Source organism: Heliangelus exortis, chromosome 18 (genome assembly GCF_036169615.1).
Source record: "Heliangelus exortis chromosome 18, bHelExo1.hap1, whole genome shotgun sequence".
Classification (NCBI taxonomy): domain Eukaryota; kingdom Metazoa; phylum Chordata; class Aves; order Apodiformes; family Trochilidae; genus Heliangelus; species Heliangelus exortis.
The window spans coordinates 1,233,446-1,254,423 of NC_092439.1; the positions used below are offsets into that span (position 1 = coordinate 1,233,446).

Genomic DNA, 20,978 nt, shown 5'->3' on the forward strand with positions numbered 1-20,978 from the left:
CGCAGCCCAGGAGGATGCAGAGGTCCACAAACTGCTCCCAGGTGAGCTCCAGGTCCTGCAGGATCCTGTTGAGGTGGAACTCCTGGATGGGAAGTTTCTTGGTCTCGCTGGCCGTCAGGTGCCTCATGAGGACGGGGCTCCCAAAGGTCAAGCAATCCATGTCCTCCGTGGCGGCGGCGTAGACCTTGCCGGCTTTCACCAGGGCGGCACAGCTGGCTTCGGCCTCCCCCGGGGCCTCCACGTAGGGGATGCCCATCAACCTCAGCAGCTTCTTGCACTCCTCGGTGTGCTGCTTGGTGACTTTCACCAACCTCTTGCTGTACTTCTCCACGTCTCTCTCCTCCCCGGCCTCCTGAGCTTCCTGCAGCTGCTTCTCCGCCTCCGCCCTCCGCTCGGTCCTCTTGGCCAGCTCCCCCTCCTTCAGCTGGGGGGGTTTCCCGTCGAAGACGTACACGGGTTTGATGCCGCTCTCCACCATGCGGATGGTCCTGTAGAACATCCCCATCAGGTGGCTGGTGGTCTCCCCTTCCTCGTTGTGCAGGACCTCAGCCCCCTGCCTGACAGCGATGAGGAACTGGTAGATGCTCATGGAGGCGTCGATGGCCACCTTGCGCCCGAAGTAGGACTTGATGTCGTTCTCCTTGATGGCCCCGGGGGCCACCTCAGCGATCAGCTTGGCCAGCCCGTGGATTCCCATCCTGGAGGGGGGGGGTGGGGGGGGGGAAGAGAGAAAGAGAAAAAAAAAACAAAAGAATGGGGGTTGGGATCGACCTCCTGCCACGACAAGGGGGAACGGGGCAGCAGGTCCCATCGCCGAGGGAACAAAGCGGCGGCGGCTGCTCCGCTCCCAACCACCTCCAACCCATCCCCAACTCTGTTCCCAACCTTACCCAACTCTGTTCCCAACCTTACCCACACCATCCCCAACCTTCCCCAACTCTGTTCCCAACCTTCCCCAGCTCTGTTCCCAACCTTCCCCAACTCTGTTCCCAACCTTCCCCAACTCTGTTCCCAACCTTCCCCAGCTCTGTTCCCAACCTTCCCCAACTCTGTTCCCAACCTTCCCCAGCTCTGTTCCCAACCTTCCCCAACTCTGTTCCCAACCTCACCCACACCATTCCCAACCTTCCCTGACTCCATTCCCAACCTCCACTGCTCTCTTCCCAACTTCCACCACTCCATTCCCATTCTCTCCCCATTCCCCCTCTCATCCCCCTCTTTATCCCCTCAGCCCCCATTCCCCCCTTCATTCTCCCCATTACCCCCATACTCTCCCCATTCTCCCTCATTCCCCCCCATTTTCTCCCCATCCCCCCCATTCTCCCCTCAGCCCCCATTCCCTCTCTTATTTTCCCCTCATTTCCCCTCTCATCCCCCCCATTTTTCCTCATCCCCCACATTCTCTCCCCTCAGCCCCCATTCCCCCCCATTCTCTCCCCATTCCTTCCCTATTCTCCCCCATTCCCCCCTCAGCCCCCATTCCCCTCTCATTCTCTCCCATTCCCCCCTCATTCCCCTTCTCATCCCCCCCATTCCCCCCTCAATTCCCCCCATTCTCTCCATTCCTCCCATTCTCTCCCATTCCCTCCATTCCATTTTCCTCCCATCCCCCCCCCATTTTTCCCCCATTCTCCCCTCAGCCCCCATTCCCCCCATTCTCTCCATTCCCCCCTCTCCATTCCCATTCTCCCCCATTTTCCCCCCATTCTCCCCCATTTTCCCCCCATTCTCCCCCATTTTCCCCCCATCCCCTCTCAGCCCCCATTCCCTCCATTCCCCCCATTCCCCCCTCAGCCCCCATTCCCCCCATTTTCCCCCATTCCCCCCATTTTCCCCCATTCTCCCCCATTTTCCCCCCATCCCCTCTCAGCCCCCATTCCCCCCATCCCCCCCATTCCCCTCATTCCCTCTCAGCCCCCATTCCCCCCATTCCCCCCATTCCCCCCTCAGCCCCCATTCCCCCCATTTTCCCCCATTCCCCCCATTTTCCCCCATTCTCCCCCATTTTCCCCCCATCCCCTCTCAGCCCCCATTCCCCCCATCCCCCCCATTCCCCTCATTCCCTCTCAGCCCCCATTCCCCCCATTCTCCCCTCAGCCCCCATTCCCCCATTTCCCCCATTTCCCCCCATTTTCCCCCATTTTCCCTCACCCCCCCACCCCCCATTCCCCCCCATTACTCGTCCGTTCGCTCCCGCCGCCTGACCCGCGCGCCGCCGCACTGCCCGCCGGGAGCGGCCGCAGCCAATAGGAAAGCGGCTTCCGCGGAAGCCACGCCCACCTACCCGTCACCCCCCGACACCTCCTCCCTCCCCTCCCATTTCCACTTCCGGTAAGCGACGGGTGCGGAGCTGACGTGTCCGAGCGCCGCGGAAATGGTGAGGGCCGGGACCGCTACGGAGGGACCGGAGCCGGGATCGGGAGCCAGGATGGGGATCTGGGGGGTGGGTGCCGGCGCTCAGTCTCTCCCTGTGCCCTCAGGAGCTGGAGGCCATGAGCAGATACACGAGCCCGGTGAACCCCGCCGTCTTCCCTCACCTCACCGTGGTGCTGCTCGCCATCGGCATGTTCTTCACCGCCTGGTTCTTCGTGTATCCCCGGGGGAAGGATGAGTGTTTGTGTGTGTGTGTGTGTTGTTTTGTTTTTTCTTTCTCCACACCCGTTCTGTCCTTAACCCCCCCCCCCCCGGGCCGCAGTTATGAGGTGACATCTACCAAATACACCCGGGACATCTACAAGGAGCTGCTGATCTCCTTGGTGGCTTCGCTCTTCATGGGTTTCGGAGTCCTTTTCCTCCTCCTGTGGGTCGGGATTTACGTCTGAGGAGAACCGGGACCTCCCGGAGCTGCTCCCACTCCTGCTGGACACCGAATTTCCAGGGAATTCCGGCTTGGATTCGGCTGCAAAGTGCTGGGGATCCTCCCCACTCCAGGGTAAAGCTCTGGGGGTGGCTCTGTGGCTTCCCCAGTGCCACCCTGGGGGCTCTTTTGTCACCTCCCCTTCGGTTCCAGCTCCCCAGGGGTTCTTTTTTCTATTTCTTTTATACTTTTAACAACACCCATGGACTGCTCCCCCCACCCAGAGACAAAGCCCCAGCTGAATAAAAAAAACTCCATCCCCCACCTGGCTCCTCAGCCTTTATTATTATTATTATTATTATTATTATTATTATTATTATTATTATTATTATTATTATTATTATTTCTCACCTGGCTCTTCCAGACCACGAGATCCCCTTCCCTTGGGATCAGCCCCAGGTTTAGGATCCATTCCCAGGGCTGGGAATTCCCAGCTTGATTCCCTGGGGTTGGGGATGGAGCTGCTGGAAGGAGCTGGTCCTGCTCTTGGGGGACACCCTTGGGGGGCTCTCAAGAGGACAGGGATTGTCTGGTGGGTGCCAAAAGTTGAGTTAGGGGGGAAAATGGGGCTTGGGGAGGGATTTTTGGGGGAGTTTCAGGGGTAGAACCAGCTTGGAGCTGGGTTTGCCTGTCAGGTAAGGCCTCTCTGCTCAGGGGAGTTTATTCAGGGTTTTTAACTGAGTTTTTAAGGCAGCTTTGAATCTCTAGCTCAGCTTTGACACCAGTTTGATTAAAAAAAATAATTAAAAAAAATTAAAATAGGTGAGTTACAGGTTTGAAGCCCCCTAATCCCTCTCTGGGAAGGAAGCTTTTCCTCTCTGGGTGCTCTCAGCTGCCTCTGGCCCTGACCTCTCAGCTTTCCCCAGGGAATTTTTGGGGTTGGAAAAGACCTTGGGGATGATCCAGTCCAACCTTCCTTGCTCCAACCTTTTTTTTGGGAATTGCAGAGCCAGAAGTTTTCCCCTCAGCCTCCTCTGCTCCAGGCTCAACACCCCCAGGAGCTCCTTAAAAGTTCTCCAGGCCTTTTCCTTCTTCTCCAGACCCTTTGCCTTTCTCTAGACTCCCCCCAAACCCCTGAATTTCTCTTTTTCTGCCCCAAAACTCACCCTGGGACTGGGGGAGCTTTTGGGCAGAGGATTTTAGAGCAGGCAGAGTGAACATTCCCAGGGAAGCAGCAGGAAGCATCCTTGGATACAAAGCAGTATTTTATGTCTTTATTGGGAGGGGTGTAATTCCCTCCAGCAGAAAAGTCTAAATAAGCCAAAAAAAAAAAAACAAAAACCAAACCAACAACAAAAAAGTGAGGGGGGGGAATCCAGAGACCCCCCCGGGCAGTCAAATTCTGCAAAATATAAATAGAAATCAGCAAGAAAAGAGGGAAATCTCCCCCAAAACAACAACTGAGAGCCAGAAAACCTGCTAAGAAGGCAAACTACATCCTGGCAAGAGTGATTAAAGCTGTGACAGCAACACTTAACAACCAAACAAATTAGTGCTTTATTTTTTTTTTCTTTTCTTTTTCTCCTTAACTCCTGCAGCACAATCTCTATTTACACTTTAAACTCTTTTAACAGTAGGAATGTTGGGTTTTTTTTTTTTTTTTTGTTTTGTTTTTTTTTTTTCCTCTGTGTGTGTATGAATTTGCTTTTGAAACAAACTCCCAACTGTGGCCAGCTTGGGTTTCCTTCCTGCCCAGAGCTCTCCAGAGGTGCAGCAGCTCACTGCCAGCAGGGGATAAATAAAAAAAAAAAAGAGGGATTTCTATGTATTTTTTGTTTTTTTTTTTTTTTAACTTTCTTTCCCTCCTCCCCAGGCTGCAGCCCTCAGCTCCCTCTGTCTCATGCAAGGTCTGATTGTGTCCTGATTAGGGATGGGGAACCACATCTTATTATTATTTTTTATTTTTATTCTTTTTGGGGGTGTTTCTATGCTAAAAGCCATTTCCTCAGGCTCTTACACCACCTTTTTTTGGGTTTTTTGGGGTTTTTTTTTTGAGCTCTTACCTGGTGAGACCCTCGAAAAACAGAGTCACAAAAAGCTGACCCAACCTCCCACCCCCTCTCTCCTCTTTTTGCCCCCCAGGATGGTTCTCAGGGGGGGAAGTTTGGACTTGGGATGTGGCCTCCTCCCAGTTCTGCTGCTGCCCCCCCCAAAAAAAATTAAAAAAAAAATTAAAAAAAGCCACTAAAGCTCTTCCCACCCCCCCAGGCTTCTTCCTTACGGTGACATCTTCCACCCAACCTCCTCCTGGGCCACCACTGGGTGGTTTCTGGGGACTGATTTGATTCCTCCCCTCCAGGTGGGGTGGGATTTGGGGGATTTGAGGGGGGCAGAGCTGTCCTCACCCCCTTCTGTCACCTCTCCTGGGGCTCAGCTTTGTCCCCAGGAGGAAAACCAGGGCTGGGGAGTGGGGGCTTGCCAGCCTTGGGCCACTGATTGCCAAGAGAAGCTGCCAAGGAAGCAACTTCTTGGGTGAAAACCAAAGAAAAATAAAATTTTGGGGGCAGCTGAGGGAAGAGGCTCCTCCCAGAGAGCTCCCTTGGGGGTTTTCTCCCCACTTTGGGGCAGAAATGGGGAATCCTGGAGCTAATGGAGGCTTCCCCAGAGCTCCCTTGGGGTTTTTCTCCCCACTTTGGGGCAGAAATTGGGAATCCTAAGGAGCCTGGAGCTGATGGAGACCTCCCCAGAGCTCCTTTGGGGTTTTTTTCCCCACTTTAGGGCAGAAATGGGGAATCCTAAGGAGCCTGGAGCTGATGGAGACTTCCCCAGAGCTCCTTTGGGGTTTTTCCTCCCCACTTTGGGGCAGAAATGGGGAATCCTGGAGCTGATGGAGGCTTCCCCAGAGCTCCTTTGGGGTTTTTCTCCCAACTTTGGGGCAGAAATGGGGAATCCTAAGGAGCCTGGAGCTGATGGAGACTTCCCCAGAGCTCCTTTGGGGGTTTTCTCCCCACTTTGGGGCAGAAATGGGGAATCCTGGGGAGCCTGGAGCTGATGGAGACTTCCCCAGAGCTCCTTTGGGGGTTTTCTCCCCACTTTGGGGCAGAAATGGGGAATCCTGGAGCTGATGGAGACTTCCCCAGAGCTCCCCTGGGGTTTTTCTCCCCACTTTGGGGCAGAAATGGGGAATCCTGGGGAGCCTGGAGCTGATGGAGGCTTCCCCAGAGCTCCTTTGGGGGTTTTCCTCCCAACTTTGGGGCAGAAATGGGGAATCCTGAGGAGCCTGGAGCTGATGGAGACTTCCCCAGAGCTCCTTTGGGGTTTTCCTCCCCACTTTGGGGCAGAAATGGGGAATCCTGGAGCTGATGGAGACTTCCCCAGAGCTCCCTTGGGGGTTTTCTCCCCACTTTAGGGCAGAAATGGGGAATCCTAAGGAGCCTGGAGCTGATGGAGGCTTCCCCAGAGCTCCTTTGGGGGTTTTCTCCCCCACTTTGGGCAGAAATGGGGAATCCTAAGGAGTCTGGAGCTGATGGAGACCTCCCCAGAGCTCCTTTGGGTTTTTCCTCCCCACTTTGGGGCAGAAATGGGGAATCCTGAGGAGCCTGGAGCTGATGGAGGCTTCCCCAGAGCTCCTTTGGGTTTTTCCTCCCCACTTTGGGCAGAAATGGGGAATCCTAAGGAGTCTGGAGCTGATGGAGACCTCCCCAGAGCTCCTTTGGGGTTTTCCTCCCCACTTTAGGGCAGAAATGGGGAATCCTGGAGCTGATGGAGACTTCCCCAGAGCTCCTTTGGGGGTTTTCTCCCCACTTTGGGGCAGAAATGGGGAATCCTGGAGCTGATGGAGACTTCCCCAAAGCTTCTTTGGGGGTTTTCTCCCCACTTTGGGACAGAAATGGGGAATCCTGGAGCTGATGGAGGCTTCCCCAGAGCTCCTTTGGGGTTTTCCTCCCCATTTTAGGGCAGAAATGGGGAATCCTGAGGAGCCTGGAGCTGATGGAGACCCCTAAGCCTTTTGGGTTTTTTTTTTTAGGGTTGTCCCCTGGCTTCCCTCCTGCCTGGCCCTGTCCCAGCTGCTCTCTGCCTGCCCAAACTTCTGAGAAGTTTCCCCAAAGTGGGAAGAGATTCAATGAAGCGTTTGCTGCCCTGGGAACCTCCCTGAAGAGCAAAAATCCTTCAGCCCTGGAGCCCCCAAGTCTGGAACTGGAGGAAAAGCTCCTGGGGAAAAGCTCAGGTGAGGGTCAGGCAGGTCAGGAGGTGCTGAGATGCTCTGCAGCTGCCACTGCTGCCCAGAGAGGGGGAAAAAGGTTGGGTTGGGTCCCACCAGATGTGCCCAGGAACAATTTTCTCTCTCTCTAAAAAAAAAAAAAATAAAAAAAAAAATAATCTCTTTGCAGTTTGTTTCTCCAGAGCAGCCCCAGCTGCTCTTTCCTTAGAGGACCCCATCTTGGCCACAAGGAGCTGGTGGTGGCTCAGGGGACACTGCTGTCACCTTTTTTTGGGTTTTTTTGTTGTTTTTTTTTTAAGCAAGAGGTGCTGGAGGAGGAAGAGGCTGGGGGCACTCAGTCCAAGGGCTCCAGCAGAGTTTTAGTGACCCTCTGGTGGCTCCAAGGTGAGGTGCAGGGAGCTCCAGAGGGACAGAATGGGGACTCCCATTTTTTTTTTGGTTTTTTTTTTTTTGTTTTGTTTTTTTATACACCTTGAAAAGAAGAAACTCAGTAGTTTAGCAAGTTAAGAACTTGTAACAGTAAAAACCACCCAAAATACACCCGACACAACAGCTTCCTGCCAACAGTGCTGGGCAAGGACCCCACTTTGGGTCACTGCTGGGTGTCCCCCACCCCAGCCTGGGAGAGGAGCAGAAACCCAAGGGCTGCAGCAAAGCCCCCCCAGGTGTCCCCAGTGTCTCAGCCTCGCTCTGCAGGGCTTCCCCAGGGGCTTCTCTTCTGCACATCTGCCCCAAAAGGCACTTGGGAGCTGAGCAGGCAGCTCCAGGAGTGCTGCTGCTGCCCAATGAAACCAAAAGGAAACAAGAGAAGGGGTCCCCTGGTGCTTCAGGGGGGCTTCAGGGGGTCTCAGGGGTGTTTTGCTTCCCCAGGTTGAGATCCAAGTGTCCCCACGTGTGGTCTGGCCTGGGCACAGCCTCAGCAGCAGCAGCTTTAGTGGGGTTCTGGAGTCCATCCCTCTGTCCTTCCATCCCTCCATCCCTCCATCCCTCCAGCCCTGGAAAGGTGAAAGTTAAGGAGCAGAGTGAGGAGGGGCCAGAGGGGGCTCATGGGGCAGCTGAACCTTCTCCTCTTGTCCCCAGAAGAACAGGTCCTGGGCTCTCTCCTGGGGGGGCCCTGGGCCAAGCAGAAGGAACAGCAACTCCAGTGTTGGACTTCCAGTCCATCCAGGCACAACCTTCCTGTCCAGCCCCGATCCCAAGGGGTTTGGTTTCTTTTCCCTCTTGGAAAGGGTCTCCAGTGTTGAGCAATTCCAGTGTTGTGATGAAGAGAAACTGGGAGCACTGGGCCAGGGCAGGATGGAGCTTCCCATCCCCACTCTGGGCTGTGTCCCAAGTCCAGTGTCCTGCTTCTAAAATCCAGTGTTGGAAAGGGTGGGAGAAGCTCCGGAGGACACGAGCGTGCCCGGGAGAGGAGGAGAGGATGGTGGGAATGGTGGTGAGGTCAGTGGTTGGACTCAGTGATCCCAAAGGTCTTTTCCATCCAAGGAAAGGTCTTTTCCAACCAAGGAAAGGTCTTTTCCAACCAAGGAAAGGTCTTTTCCATCCAAGGAAAGGTCTTTTCCATCCAAGGAAGGGTCTTTTCCAACCAAGGAAGGGTCTTTTCCATCCAAGGAAAGGTCTTTTCCAACCAAGGGAAGGTCTTTTCCATCCAAGGAAAGGTCTTTTCCATCCAAGAGAAGGTCTTTTCCAACCAAGGAAAGGTCTTTTCCATCCAAGGAAAGGTCTTTTCCATCCAAGGAAAGGTCTTTTCCATCCAAGGAAAGGTCTTTTCCAACCAAGGAAAGGTCTTTTCCATCCAAGAGAAGGTCTTTTCCATCCAAGGAAAGGTCTTTTCCAACCAAGGAAAGGTCTTTTCCATCCCAGAGAAGGTCTTTTCCATCCAAGAGAAGGTCTTTTCCATCCAAGAGGTCTTTTCCAACCAAGGGAAGGTCTTTTCCAACCAAGGAGATCCCAGAGGGCTGGTTGTGGTTTAGGTCCCATGTCCTCTGCTTCAGGCTCCTGCCCCCCCAGCCACAACCACACCAGTTCCAGGGGGTGAAATGGGACTGGGGGCAGAGGAGGGGCTGGGGGAGTCTCCCAAGTGTCACCCCCCCTGTCCCCCTCCTCTCTCCAAGCAAAGGACGTGCTGGTGCTGCCAGGACTCACTCACAGAGCCAATAAAACTGGAAATAATAATCAGTGAAGAGGTGGCCCAGCTGCTGGGGAGCTGTGCTGCAGTTGGCTTGGCCCTGGGGAGAGAGGAGAAAGAGGTCACGGGGAGCTCCAAGGTGGGAATTCTGCTGGAATGAGGTGTCAGAATTTAAAAAGCCAGGTTGGAAAGGGCTGTGGGAGGTTCTCAGCAGAAGCTGAACCTGCCATGGTCCTGTCCTTCTGCTCAGGTCTGGAGGGGAGGGCAGAGGAAGCAGGGGCTGTACTCACAGGTTGGGCGACCCTGAAGTGGTAGGAGAACTCCTGGAAAGGCAGCAGCACGAGAGGCCAACGGTGAGAGGTGTCCTGCAGGAGACAAGGGGAAAGCTGGGAGGAGAGGGGGGAGCAGGGGGATGTTCTCCCAGCTCAGGCTGGCAAAGAAACACAGAGCCTTGGGGTGCTGAGGGGAGGAGGAACCTCCCCAGGGTCAGAGATGGAGAGAGGTGAGGAGGAACCAGGGTCAGAGATGGAGAGGGGTGAGGAGGAACCTCCCCAGGGTCAGAGATGGAGAGAGGTGAGGAGGAACCTCTACAGTGTGAAAAGGGTAAGGAAGAACCTCTCCAAAGGTCAGTAATGGAGAGGGGTGAGGAAAAACCTCCCCAGGGGCAGAGATGGAGAAGGGTGAGGAGGAACCTCCCCAAGGTCAGAGAGGGAGAGGGGTGAGGAGAAACCTCTCCAGTGTGAAAAGGGTAAGGAGGAACCTCTCCAAAGGTCAGTGATGAAGAGGGGTGAGGAGGAACCAGGGTCAGTGATGGAGAGAGGTGAGGAAAAACCTCCCCAAGGTCAGAGATGGAGAAGGGTGAGGAGGAACCAGGGTCAGAGATGGAGAGAGGTGAGGAAAAACCTCCCCAGGGGCAGAAATGGAGAGGGGTGAGGAGGAACCAGGGTCTGTGATGGAGAGGGGTGAGGAGGAACCTCTCCAGCGTGAAAAAGGTAAGGAGGAACCTCTCCAAAGGTCAGAAATGGAGAGGGGTGAGGAAAAACCAGGGTCAGAGATGGAGAGGGGTGAGGAGGAACCTCTCCAAGGTCAAAAGGGTGACGAAGAACCTCTCCAGGGTCAGTGATGGAGAGAGGTGAGGAGGAATCTCTCCAAGGTCAAAAGGGTGAGGAAGAACCTCTCCAAAGGTCAGAAATGGAGAGGGGTGAGGAGGAACCAGGGTCAGAGAGGGAGAGAGGTGAGGAGGAACCTCTCCAGTGTGAAAAGGGTGAGGAGGAACCTCCCCAGGGTCACCAATGAAGAGAGGAACCTCTTCAAGGTCAGCAATGGAGAGGGGTGAGGAGCAACCAGGGTCTGTGATGGAGAGGGGTGAGGAGGAACCTCCCCAGGCTGCTGTAGACCTTCTGGAAGGACTGGTGGTGTGCTGAGCTGACAAGTTGTGGATTTTGGGAGCCGGACCCCCCTTACCTGTGTCTCTGTGGCATTGGTGGAGCTGTCGGTGCTGACAGCTTCCTGGCAGGGATCACTGGAGATGAGGCCACAGAGGGAGATGGACACGGAGGAGGAGGAGCTGGGGGGACAAGACATGGTGAGAGCCTGGAAAAGAGGAGCTCCCACTGCCTCTTGCTCAGCTGGGGAACCAGAACACCAAGGGAATGGTGATCCCTGCCCACTCACTTCATCTCCAGGGTCAGGTTGGTGTTGACTGCTGTGAGTTGGTTGATGGGGATGCGGAAGGAGAAGTTTCCAGTCCTGGGGACACAGAGAGAACACTGAGCCTCAGCCCCCCCACTGTAAGAAAAGGCATCAAAGAGGAGTCCAGAGAAGGGAAAGAGAGGTGGGGAAGGGGCTGGAGGACAAGGAGAAGGTTCTGGAGAAGTTGTGAGGAGCAGCTGAGGGTGCTGAGCCTGGAGCAGAGGGGAGACCTCACTGCAATTCCCTGGAAAGGGGTTGGAGCTGGGGGGGTTGGGTTCTGCTCCCAAGGAGCAAGTGATGGGACAAGAGGAAATGGGCTGAGGGTGCCCAGGGGAGGTCAATCACCCCCAAGGGCTCATTAAGCACTGGCCCAGCTGCCCAGGGAGCTGGTTGGATCCCCATCCATCCCTGGAGGGGTGGAAAATCCCTGGAGATGTGGGGCTGAGGGACAGGGGGAGTGGTGGGCTCAGCAGAGTTGGGGTCCTGCTTGGATTTGGGGAGGTTGGAGCCAGGGGGGGTTGGTCCCTGCTCCCAAGGACCAAGTGATGGGAAATGGGCTCAGGTTGCACCAGGGGGGGTTTAGGTTGGATGCAAAAAGTGAGTTCTTCACTCAAAGGGTCATTAAGCACTGGCCCAGCTGCCCAGGGAGCTGGTTGGATCCCCATCCATCCCTGGAGGTGTGGAAAATCCCTGGAGATGTGGAGCTGAGGGACAGGGGGAGTGGTGGGCTCAGAGTTGGGGTCCTGGTTGGACTCCAGGATCTCCAAGCTCTTTCCCACCCAGAACAATTCTGTGAGACAGGACCCAAAGCCTCTGTTGGGCTGAGACTTGAGAGGAGAAGGATTCCCAAGGATGGGAGCCTCAAACTGGGAACCTCAGCTCTGGGGTGATGGCAGAAACCAACCCAAAGCTTCAGGAGCTCCTTTCCCTGGAGGTTCCAGAGCTCACCTGCAGGCCTGGGGGGCTGCACAGGGGGGGGACTCGATGGCCATGTTGATCTCCATGATCCGGATGGATCCCAGCACTGGGCTTGGACCTGTGGGTGGGAGAAAAAGTTATTTAGGAACAGAGAGGAGATGGTGGCTGGGGTAACATGAGGGGGAAGGGCTGGAAGGGACCTCTGGCCCTGAGACCACCTTTCCCACCATCCCCATTGTCCTAGAGGAAAGGTGGGGAGGGGTTCTGGACAATAGGGAATGGATTTAAACTGGAAGAGGGGAGATTGGGATGGATCTTAGGAAGAAACTGTTGAGCCCCAGGTTGCCCCCAGAAGCTGTGGCTGCCCCATCCCTGGAGGTGCTGAAGGTTGGATGGGGCTTGGAGCCCCCTGGGCTGTGGGAGGGGTCCCTGCCCATGCAGGGGGTTGGACTTGATGATCCTGAAGATCTTTTCCAACTAAAAATGGTTCAGTGATTGTAACCCAAGGAGAGAGAGGCACAGGAAGAGCAGGAAGGAGGAGAACCCAGGACCATGGGGTTGCTGCAGGAAGGGGAAAAAAATAAAAAATCACAGAACGTGAAGAGTTGGAAGGGACCTCAAGAGGTGATGGAATCCAACCCCCTGTCATGGCAGGGTCACCCACCCAGGATGGTGTCCAGGGGGGGTTGGAAGGGACCTCAGGAGATGATGGAATCCAATCCCCCCCTGCCAGGTTGGGTCACCCACCCAGGATGGTGTCCAGAGGGGGGTTGGAAGGGACCTCAAGAGGTGATGGGGTCCAACCCCCTGCCAGGGAAGGGTCATCCAGTGTGGGTCACCCACCCAGGATGGTGTCCAGGGGGGGTTGGAAGCCTCCAGAGATGGAGCCTCCCCCACCTCTCCGGGCAGCCTGGACCAGGGCTCCCTCCCTCCCTCCCAGTCCAGAAGTTTCTCCTCGAGTTGAGGTGGAACCTCCTGTGTTCTGACCCAGATGAGGAGATGTGGAGCCACCTACCCCTGGGTTTGGGCTCCTCTGTGTGGGGCTCCTGTCCCCGGGGCTGCTGGAGGCTGCGGTGCTGCCGGCTCAGCCCCGGCGGCGGAGCTGCGGGAGAGCCCCAGGCTGGAGCCGTGTTTGGATCTGCCCTGGGTGAAGGGGGAAGAGGGGCTGGAATTGGGGCTGCTGAAGAAGCTCTGAGACCTCTCAGGTGTCTTGGGCCACTTGGGGTAGGAGGTGGCTTTTCCCGGGAGGATGCCCCTGGATTTGCCTTTTGATGTTGGTGACCGGCAGGAGGGGGAGGGATGGCTTTGGTCTGTGGAAGAAAAAAAAAGGGGGAAAAACCCACAACAAACCTCACAAAAAAAGTTGGTCTGGAGAGAGGCTGGAAGCACTCCTGACCTCCCAAACCAGGGTCAAGGCAAGAGCTACCAGGTCTGGGATTGTCCTGTCCCAGAATCCCAGGATGTCAGGGCTTGGAGGGAGCATCTGGGGGCTCCCCCACCAGCTCTGTTCTTATTTTCTTTCCTGATGTAGGATGGGATTTACACAGCAATAGCCTCTAAATACCAGGTAACCAGGGATCCTGGAAACACTGCTTGTAGCCCTGTACAAATACCCCCAGATTAGTCTCTAAGAAATATTTATCCACACTTCATCCCTCTGGGAGTTCTGGACATTTCCCTGGGCAGGAACCAGCTCAGGGCCAGCCTCTGGCCTCATTTTTATACTCAGAGCTGTATTTTATGCACATAAGTGTGACCTAGGGCAATCCTGTAGTAAGGGAGAAGGTGAGAGAGGAGAATGAAGCATTAAGAATTAAGAATGAAGCACGGTAAGGACGTTGGTGTTGTGAGATTGCAATTGAATTACTTCTGAATCACTTAGCAAGGCTCCTTTGCCAGGGACTCCTGAGTGAGTTTGTGTTGAAGGAAAGAAACAGCCATTTCAAAATGATACCACATGGCCTGATTTGATAAAAAAAAGCAAAAGTCATTCCCAGAGATAGCACAGGGAAATTTGGGGGGGAGGGGGGTTTTGCTTCCTCTAGCTGTAAATTCTCCTTTTGTCACCACCTCTCATGACTCTGGCAAATCCTCTCTCTCATTTTGCTGGCAAACCCAGCAGCTCCAGAGACTTTCAGCCCTCACTTAGCCCTGGCAGCACAACCAGGGGTGACCAAACCATGCCAGGGGGACAGCTGAGCTTGGCCAGCCTGGCTGTCCCCCCGTTTTTTTCCCCCAAGCTGGAGGAGATCTTGAGGAGGAACCAGGAAGGTGCCACATCCTTTTTCTTTGTGAGGTGCAGGAGGTGGGAGGGGGTCAGAGATGGGATGCAGTGGTGGGACAGGGACACTTTGGTGTTGTCCCAGCACCTCCTGGGTGCCTGGGGTGGTCCTTACCTGTCTGGTTGGTGGATGAGTGGGGTCGGGCTCGGGGAGGAGGATGGAGGAGATGTTGGTGGGAGCAGCAGAGCAGCAGGAGGAGAAACACGGGGGTCTGAAGCAGGCGAGGACACTGGGACCAGGAAGGCTGAGGAATGAGTCAGAAGTGTCCCCTGGGCCTGCGAGGGACACGAGGAGTCAGTCAGGGGATCAGGAAGAGCTCAGAAAGATCTCACCGAGTCCAAGCACCAACCCAAGAGCCCACCAAACCCCACCCTGAAGTCCCACGTCCACACAGGTTTTGAAGCCCTCCAGGGTTGGTGACTCCACCACCACCCCGGGGCAGGCTCTTCCCAGGCTTGACCCCTCTTCCAGTGAAGAAATTGTTCCTGACATCCATCGAGGCCCTGAGGAGTGGGCATCCCAGAGAAGCTGCCCCTGGAATCCCTTCCCCAAACCCCAAAACCTCACAGCATGAAGGCAGAGCAGTGCCAGCAGGGCCTGGAAGCCTCCTTCAGCACCACCCAACACCAACATCACCGTCACCAACATCACCATCACCACCACCATCACCACAATCACCATCACCACAATCACCACCACCACCATCATCACCACCACCACCATCACCACCACCACCATCACCACCACCACAATCACCATCACCACCATCACCACCACAATCACCACCACAATCACCACCATCACCACCACCACCACCATCACCACAATCACCACCATCACCACCATCATCATCACCATCACCCTCACCACCCTCACCACCACCACCACAATCACCAGCATCAACATCATCACCCTCACCACTATCACCACCACCACAATCACCATCACCACCACCATCACCACCACCACAATCACCACCATCATCACCACCATCATCACCACCATCATCACCACCATCATCACCACCACCACCATCACTATCACTATCACCACCACCTCCTCTGCCCCACGGGGACCCTACCATGGCTGGTGGGGCTCTTGCTGCTGGCTCTCTCCGAGGCAGCTGTGGATCTCACCATTTGTGTTTTATCAAAGTTCTGGTTTGACCTGAAATGCAGGAAAAGAGGGTGAAAAATCCTGCCCTGGGGAGGGACGCAAAGGGGTCACTTGTAGGTGGAGAGAAGCTGTGGTGGTGAGAGGGGTGGTGGGACCAGGTACAAGGAGGAGATGTGGAGAAGGTCAGGGTGAGGAGGAGCAGGGACTGATCCAGGAAAGGAGAGACACAAAAACTGGGAGCAGAGGTGGGAAAACTGGGAAATGTCACAGGAGGTGGTGGGGCTGTCCCAGGGCTGGGGGGGGGGGTGAGTCTCAGCTGGTTGGTGGACATCAACCTCTTGAGGAGGAGGAGGAGAGGGAGGAGAGGGGAGGAGAGGGAGGAGAGGAGGAGAGGGAGGAGAGGGAGGAGAGGGAGGAGAGGAGGAGAGGGGGAAGAGGGGGAAGAGGGGGAAGAGGGGGAAGAGGGGGAAGAGGGGGAAGAGGGGGAAGAGGGGGAAGAGGGGGAAGAGGGGAAGGAGAAGGAGAAGGAGAAGGAGAAGGAGAAGGAGAAGGAAGAAGGAGAAGGAGAAGGAGAAGGAGAAGGAGAAGGAGAAGGAGAAGGAGAAGGAGAAGGAGAAGGAGAAGGAGAAGGAGAAGGAGAAGGAGAAGGAGAAGGAAGGAGAAGGAGAAGGAGAAGGAGAAGGAGAAGGAGAAGGAGGAGAAGAAGGAGGAGAAGAAGGAGGAGAAGAAGGAGGAGAAGAAGGAGGAGAAGAAGGAGGAGAAGAAGGAGGAGAAGAAGGAGGAGAGGAGGAGGAGAAGGAGGAGGAGAAGGAGGAGGAGAAGGAGGAGGAGAAGGAGGAGGAGAAGAGGAGGAGAAGGAGGAGGAGAAGGAGGACGAGGAGGAAGAGGAGGAGGAAGAGGAGGAGGAAGAGGAGGAGGAAGAGGAGGAGGAAGAGGAGGAGGAAGAGGAGGAGGAAGAGGAGGAGGAAGAGGAGGAGGAAGAGGAGGAGGAAGAGGAGGAGGAAGAGGAAGAGGAAGAGGAAAAGAAGAGGAGGAGGAAGAGGAGGAGGAAGAAGAGGAGGAAGAAGAGGAGGAAGAAGTGAGGAGGAAGAAGACAAAAAGGGGAAGGAGGAGGAGGAGGAGAGGGGCTTCAGGACCTGCCCAGAGGCCAAGGGAAGAGCAACATACCGTGGACAAAGAGCGACCGGGACCCCAGGACCCCCTGTGCCTCAAGAGGGCCAAGAGACAGGCAGTGGGCACAGCAAAAGAGCTACAGGACAGTGAAGGGAGATGAGCAGCAGATGAGGAGAGGAGGAGGAGGAGGAGATGATGAAAGAGGATGTGGGAGATAATGGGAATGACGAGTCAAGCATGGGAATGTTACAGATGTAATGGGAAGGAAAATGGGTTGGATGAGAGATGTCAGCAGGTTGGGAGGGAGAGGAACAGGAGAGAGAGATAAAAAAAGACTCATTATCTGGTGGAAAAGTTGCAGAAAGAGCCAAATGTGCTGCTAACCAAGGCCCAGCACAGGCTCCTCAACACCCTCTCTAAGCTCGGGACACTTTGCTGGGGAAAACTCCTGCCCAGCACAGACTGGTCCAGCCCCACTGCACCCCCGGGCTGAAGCTGGTTTTGGTCCAGCTGAAGAGGCCCCCAGAGCACCCCCAGAGCAGCCAAAGAAGAGGCAATGATTTGCTTACCCCTCAATATCCACAAGGTCCTCCTCACCACGCAGGCTCAGCACGTAGAGCGTGGACATGGACACCACGCTGCAAGAGAGGGGACACAGCCATGGGACAAGGGACATCTCAGGCTCCTGATCCCCTTCCAGGAGATCCTGGGCTAAGGTCAGCTCTGGTGTGGCCAGCAGGACCAGGGAAGGGATGGGTCCCCCCTGTGCTGGGCTCTGGGAGGCTGCATCTCAGATCCTGGGTCAGTTTTGGACCCCTCGTGACAAGAAGGACATTGAGGGGATGGGGGGGTGGCCAGGGAAGGGACATGGAGCTGGGAAAAGGGCTGGAGGACAAGGAAAAGGGTCTGGAGAAGTTGTGAGGTACAGCTGAGGGTCCTGGGGGTGTTGATCCTGGAGCAGAGGGGAGAATTTCTGGGTCTGCAACCCAGGAGAGGAGGTTGGAGCTGGTTGGGGTTGGTCTCTTCTACCAAGTGACAGAACAAGACAAAATGCCCTCAAGTTGTGCAGAGGAGGTTTAGGTTGGATATTAGGAGAAACAACATCACTGAGAGGGTGATAATCAGCCCAGGCTGCCCAGGGAGGGGGTTGGATCCCCATCCATCCCTGGAGGGGTGGAAAATCCTGGAGATGTGGGGCTGAGGACAGGGGGGAGTGGTGGGCTCAGCAGAGTTGGGGTCCTGGTTGGATTTGGATGATCTGAAAAGGGGAGGTTGGAGCCAGGGGGGTTGATCCTGCTCCCAAGGACCAAGTGATGGGAAATGGGCTCAGGTTGCACCAGGGGGGGTTTAGGTTGGATGCAAGAAGTGAGTTCTTCACCCAAAGGTCATTAAGCACTGGCCCAGCTGCCCAGGGAGGGGGTTGGATCCCCATCCATCCTGGAGGTGTGGAAAATCCCTGGAGATGTGGGGCTGAGGGACAGGGGGGAGTGGTGGGCTCAGAGTTGGGGTCCTGGTTGGACTCCAGGATCTCCAAGCTCTTTCCCACCCAGAAGGATTCTGTGGTTCTGAGTTTCTGTGGTTTCAGCCCAGCAGAAAGCAGCTGTAGGTCCACAGCTCCTCACCACACAGCCCAGAGATGCCCCTGGGGAGGTTTGGGGTCTGGGGTCTCACCTGAATGCCATGATGACCACCAGGGCAACGATGGTGCCTTGCAAGAAGCGTTGGCTGATGCAGGTTTGTTCTGGGACCACCGAGGGTGACTGGGAGGGGAAAAAACCCAAAAATCATCTCCAGGCTCCTCACTGCTCTGGTCCTCCCCAGAGATGCCACCCCAAGCTCTCCCCCTGCTCCCCTCAACCCTTTTACTGCAAAAACCATCATTAGATCCAGATAAAAGGAAAGGGTGAGAGGAGGGAAGGTCTCTCCCTCTGCAGAAGACACAGGAGGACCCTGCAGGTGACACCTCTCAGCCAGGTCACTTGTCCCCAACATTCTGGAGCTGGTTCCTTACCTTGCTGGCTACTTTGTGGGGCCTCTTTTTGTGGGGCACGCTCCCAGCACGGCTGAACTGGCTTCCAGTTTGGCTGGGAGGAGAGAGGAGGGATGGAGCTGAGGTGAGGAACGGGGATTCCCAAGGGGAGAAGTGATGCTTTGGGAGGGGGGAGAAGCCTCTGTCTGCCTCGAGTCACAGCCCTTCCTCACTTCATCTGCCCTCAGGTTGGTGTAGTGCTGGTGCATTCACCAGAGAGCTTGGATTCTGTCCCCCCTCCACCCCAAAAAAAAAAAAAAAAAAAAGCTGGAGAAGTTGAGCCAGGGTCAGTATGAGGATTTTGGAAGCAGGAGGATCTCTGTGTCCTGAGAAAGGTGGTCATTTATTTTAGGGAAACGAGGAGACAGCTTCATACTGGGGATTCTTGGCTGCTGGAGAAAGGAGGCTGAGGGGGCACCAGGAGGTTGGAGATGTGGGGGTGGCCTCTGCTCCCAAGGGAGAAGCGACAGAGCCAGAGAAAATGGCCTGAAGTTGCCCAGGAGGAGCTCAGGTTGGGTATGAGAAGGAATTTCTTTCCCCAGAGAGGAATTCCCAGCTGCCCAGGGAGCTGGTTGGATCCCCATCCATCCCTGGAGGGGTGGAAAATCCCTGGAGATGTGGGGGCTGAGGGACAGGGGGCTCAGAGTTGGGGTCCTGGTTGGATTTGGATGACCTGAAAAGGGGAGGTTGGAGCCAGGGGGTTTGGTCCCTGCTCCCAAGGACCAAGTGATGGGAAATGGGCTCAGGTTGGATACAAGAAGTGAGTTCTTCACCCAAAGGTCATTAAGCACTGGCCCAGCTGCCCAGGGAGCTGGTTGGGATCCCCATCCATCCCTGGAGGTGTGGAAAATCCCTGGAGATGTGGGGCTGAGGGACAGGGGGAGTGGTGGGCTCAGAGTTGGGGTCCTGGTTGGATCTGGGGAGGTTGGAGCCAGGGGGGGTTGGTCCCTCCTCCCAAGGACCAAGTGATGGGAAATGGGCTCAGGTTGCAGCAGGTTGGATGCAAGAAGTGAATTCTTCACCCAAAGGTCATTAAGCACTGGCCCAGCTGCCCAGGGAGCTGGTTGGATCCCCATCCATCCCTGGAGGGGTGGAAAATCCCTGGAGATGTGGGGCTGAGGGACAGGGGGAGTGGTGGGCTCAGCAGAGTTGGGGTCCTGGTTGGACTCCAGGATCTCCAAGCTCTTTCCCACCCAGAGGGAAAAATCTCCCAGATTTTTCAGAGCTGTCCCACCAACCTCAGCCCCTCGGATCTGTCCCAGGCCAAGTGACACCCCCTCCCTTTGGAGGAGCATAGGAGGTTCAAGTTGAATATCAGAAAGAATTTTTTTACTGTAAGGGTGACAGAGCCCTGGAACAGGCTGCCCAGGGGGGTTGTGGAGTCTCCTTCACTGGAGACATTCAAAACCCACCTGGACACGTTCCTAGGGGATGTACTCTAGGGGGCCCTGCTCTGGCAGGGGGGGTTGGACTAGATGAGCTTTCGAGGTCCCTTCCAACCCCTAGGATTCTATGATTCTATGATTCTATGATTCCCTTTTCCCCTTTTTCCCCGTCCCGAGCTGAATCCACGCAGAGAACCCACGGCTCCAGTGCCTCCCAGTCCAGCCCTACCTGAAGGCCCCGGAGCTCCCAGTTGACTTCATGCTGTCCAACCTCTTGAGTTTGGCCAACTTGTGGCTCCAGCGCTCCAGCTCGTCGATCCGGGTCTCCAGGTTGTCCGTCAGCTTGCAGAGCTCCTTCACAGCACCCACGTTCTTCCATGAAGATCCGTTCCTGGCGGGAAGGAGCGGGATCAGCGGCCCGGAACCCGGGATCACCTCAGGTCCCGTGGATCTCGGCACCCCCCGACTCATCTCCAGTGTCCTGACCATGAGAGACCCGGCCTTGGGGGTAGGGAACATCCCCCCCCCCCCAGTGTGGAACATCCGGAATAAATGATAATGTAAATATAAAAATATAGTAATAAATAATAAATTGCATTGTTATATATGATATATAGATACTGTATAATAATAAAATATTATTAATTATAATAATAAATTAGTAATAAATGAATATAAATAAATTATAGGACTAAATAATAATGTAAATAAATATAATAATAAATAATAAATTACATTGTTATATATAATATATAAATACTGTAAAATAATAAAATATTATTATAATAATAAATTAGTAATAACTATATATAAATAAATTATAGACTAAATAATAATATAAATAAATATAAAAATATGAAAATATAAGAATAAATTACATTATTATATATAATATATAAATATTGTATAATAATAAAAACATTAATTATAATTAATTAGTAATAAATGTATATAAATAAATTATAGACTAAATTAATATATATAAATATAAAAATATAATAATAAATAATAAATGACATTGTTATATATAATATATAAATACTGTATAATAATAAATTATTATTAATTATAACAATTAATTAGTAATAAATGTATATAAATAAATTGTAGACTAAATAATAACATAAATAAATATAAAAATATAATAATAAATGACATTATTATATATAATATATAAATACTGTAAAATAATAAAATATTATTAATTATAATAATAAATTAGTACTAAATGTATATAAATAAATTATAGACTTAATAATAATATAAATAAATATATAAAATATAATAAATGAGAAT

At 53.9% G+C, this 20,978-nt stretch overlaps 3 protein-coding genes and 1 long non-coding RNA gene across 5 annotated transcripts in view; 2 read left to right on the plus strand and 2 right to left on the minus strand.

Annotated features, from left to right (window-relative positions):
• The window catches only part of FEN1 (flap structure-specific endonuclease 1), a 3,603-nt gene extending 1,300 nt beyond the window's left edge, over positions 1-2,303 (minus strand). The window contains exons 1-2 of one of the 2 annotated variants that reach the window (XM_071761917.1): positions 2,285-2,303; positions 1-698 (exon numbers count right to left, since the gene is read on the minus strand). The exon at positions 1-698 is cut by the window's left edge and continues 1,300 nt beyond it. In XM_071761917.1, the coding sequence (XP_071618018.1) occupies positions 1-697 (697 nt within the window). In that variant the 5' untranslated portion in view covers position 698; positions 2,285-2,303. Of the gene's footprint in view, positions 699-2,179; positions 2,227-2,284 lie in introns of those variants that run through there. The other variant, XM_071761916.1, reaches the window with a different exon arrangement.
• On the plus strand, positions 2,276-3,127 carry TMEM258 (transmembrane protein 258). Its single transcript, XM_071761918.1, has 3 exons — positions 2,276-2,377; positions 2,481-2,590; positions 2,696-3,127. The coding sequence occupies exons 1-3, from the start codon at positions 2,375-2,377 to the stop codon at positions 2,820-2,822; spliced, it is 240 nt and encodes a 79-aa protein (XP_071618019.1). The 5' UTR covers positions 2,276-2,374; the 3' UTR covers positions 2,823-3,127.
• A 4,898-nt stretch (positions 3,128-8,025) lies between these two features.
• LOC139804524 (uncharacterized) lies at positions 8,026-9,029 on the plus strand. Its single transcript, XR_011729418.1, has 3 exons — positions 8,026-8,572; positions 8,699-8,719; positions 8,948-9,029. It is a non-coding gene; the product is annotated as an uncharacterized lncRNA (long non-coding RNA).
• A 77-nt stretch (positions 9,030-9,106) lies between these two features.
• Positions 9,107-20,978, minus strand: part of MYRF (myelin regulatory factor) — a 58,503-nt gene continuing 46,631 nt past the window's right edge. Inside the window, 15 exon segments of the mRNA XM_071761845.1 lie at positions 9,107-9,247; positions 9,438-9,512; positions 10,612-10,714; positions 10,822-10,896; positions 11,788-11,875; positions 12,773-12,855; positions 12,857-13,067; positions 14,154-14,168; positions 14,171-14,314; positions 15,121-15,206; positions 16,838-16,906; positions 17,940-18,028; positions 18,280-18,352; positions 19,912-20,054; positions 20,056-20,073. Of these exon segments, the coding sequence (XP_071617946.1) occupies positions 9,161-9,247; positions 9,438-9,512; positions 10,612-10,714; positions 10,822-10,896; positions 11,788-11,875; positions 12,773-12,855; positions 12,857-13,067; positions 14,154-14,168; positions 14,171-14,314; positions 15,121-15,206; positions 16,838-16,906; positions 17,940-18,028; positions 18,280-18,352; positions 19,912-20,054; positions 20,056-20,073 (1,359 nt within the window). The 3' untranslated portion in view covers positions 9,107-9,160.

Excerpts from the sequence above, each read along its gene's own strand:
- TMEM258 (XM_071761918.1), top strand. Across the intron at positions 2,591-2,695 it reads TTCACCGCCTGGTTCTTCGT|TTATGAGGTGACATCTACCA; the intron begins GTATCCCCGGGG and ends CCCGGGCCGCAG.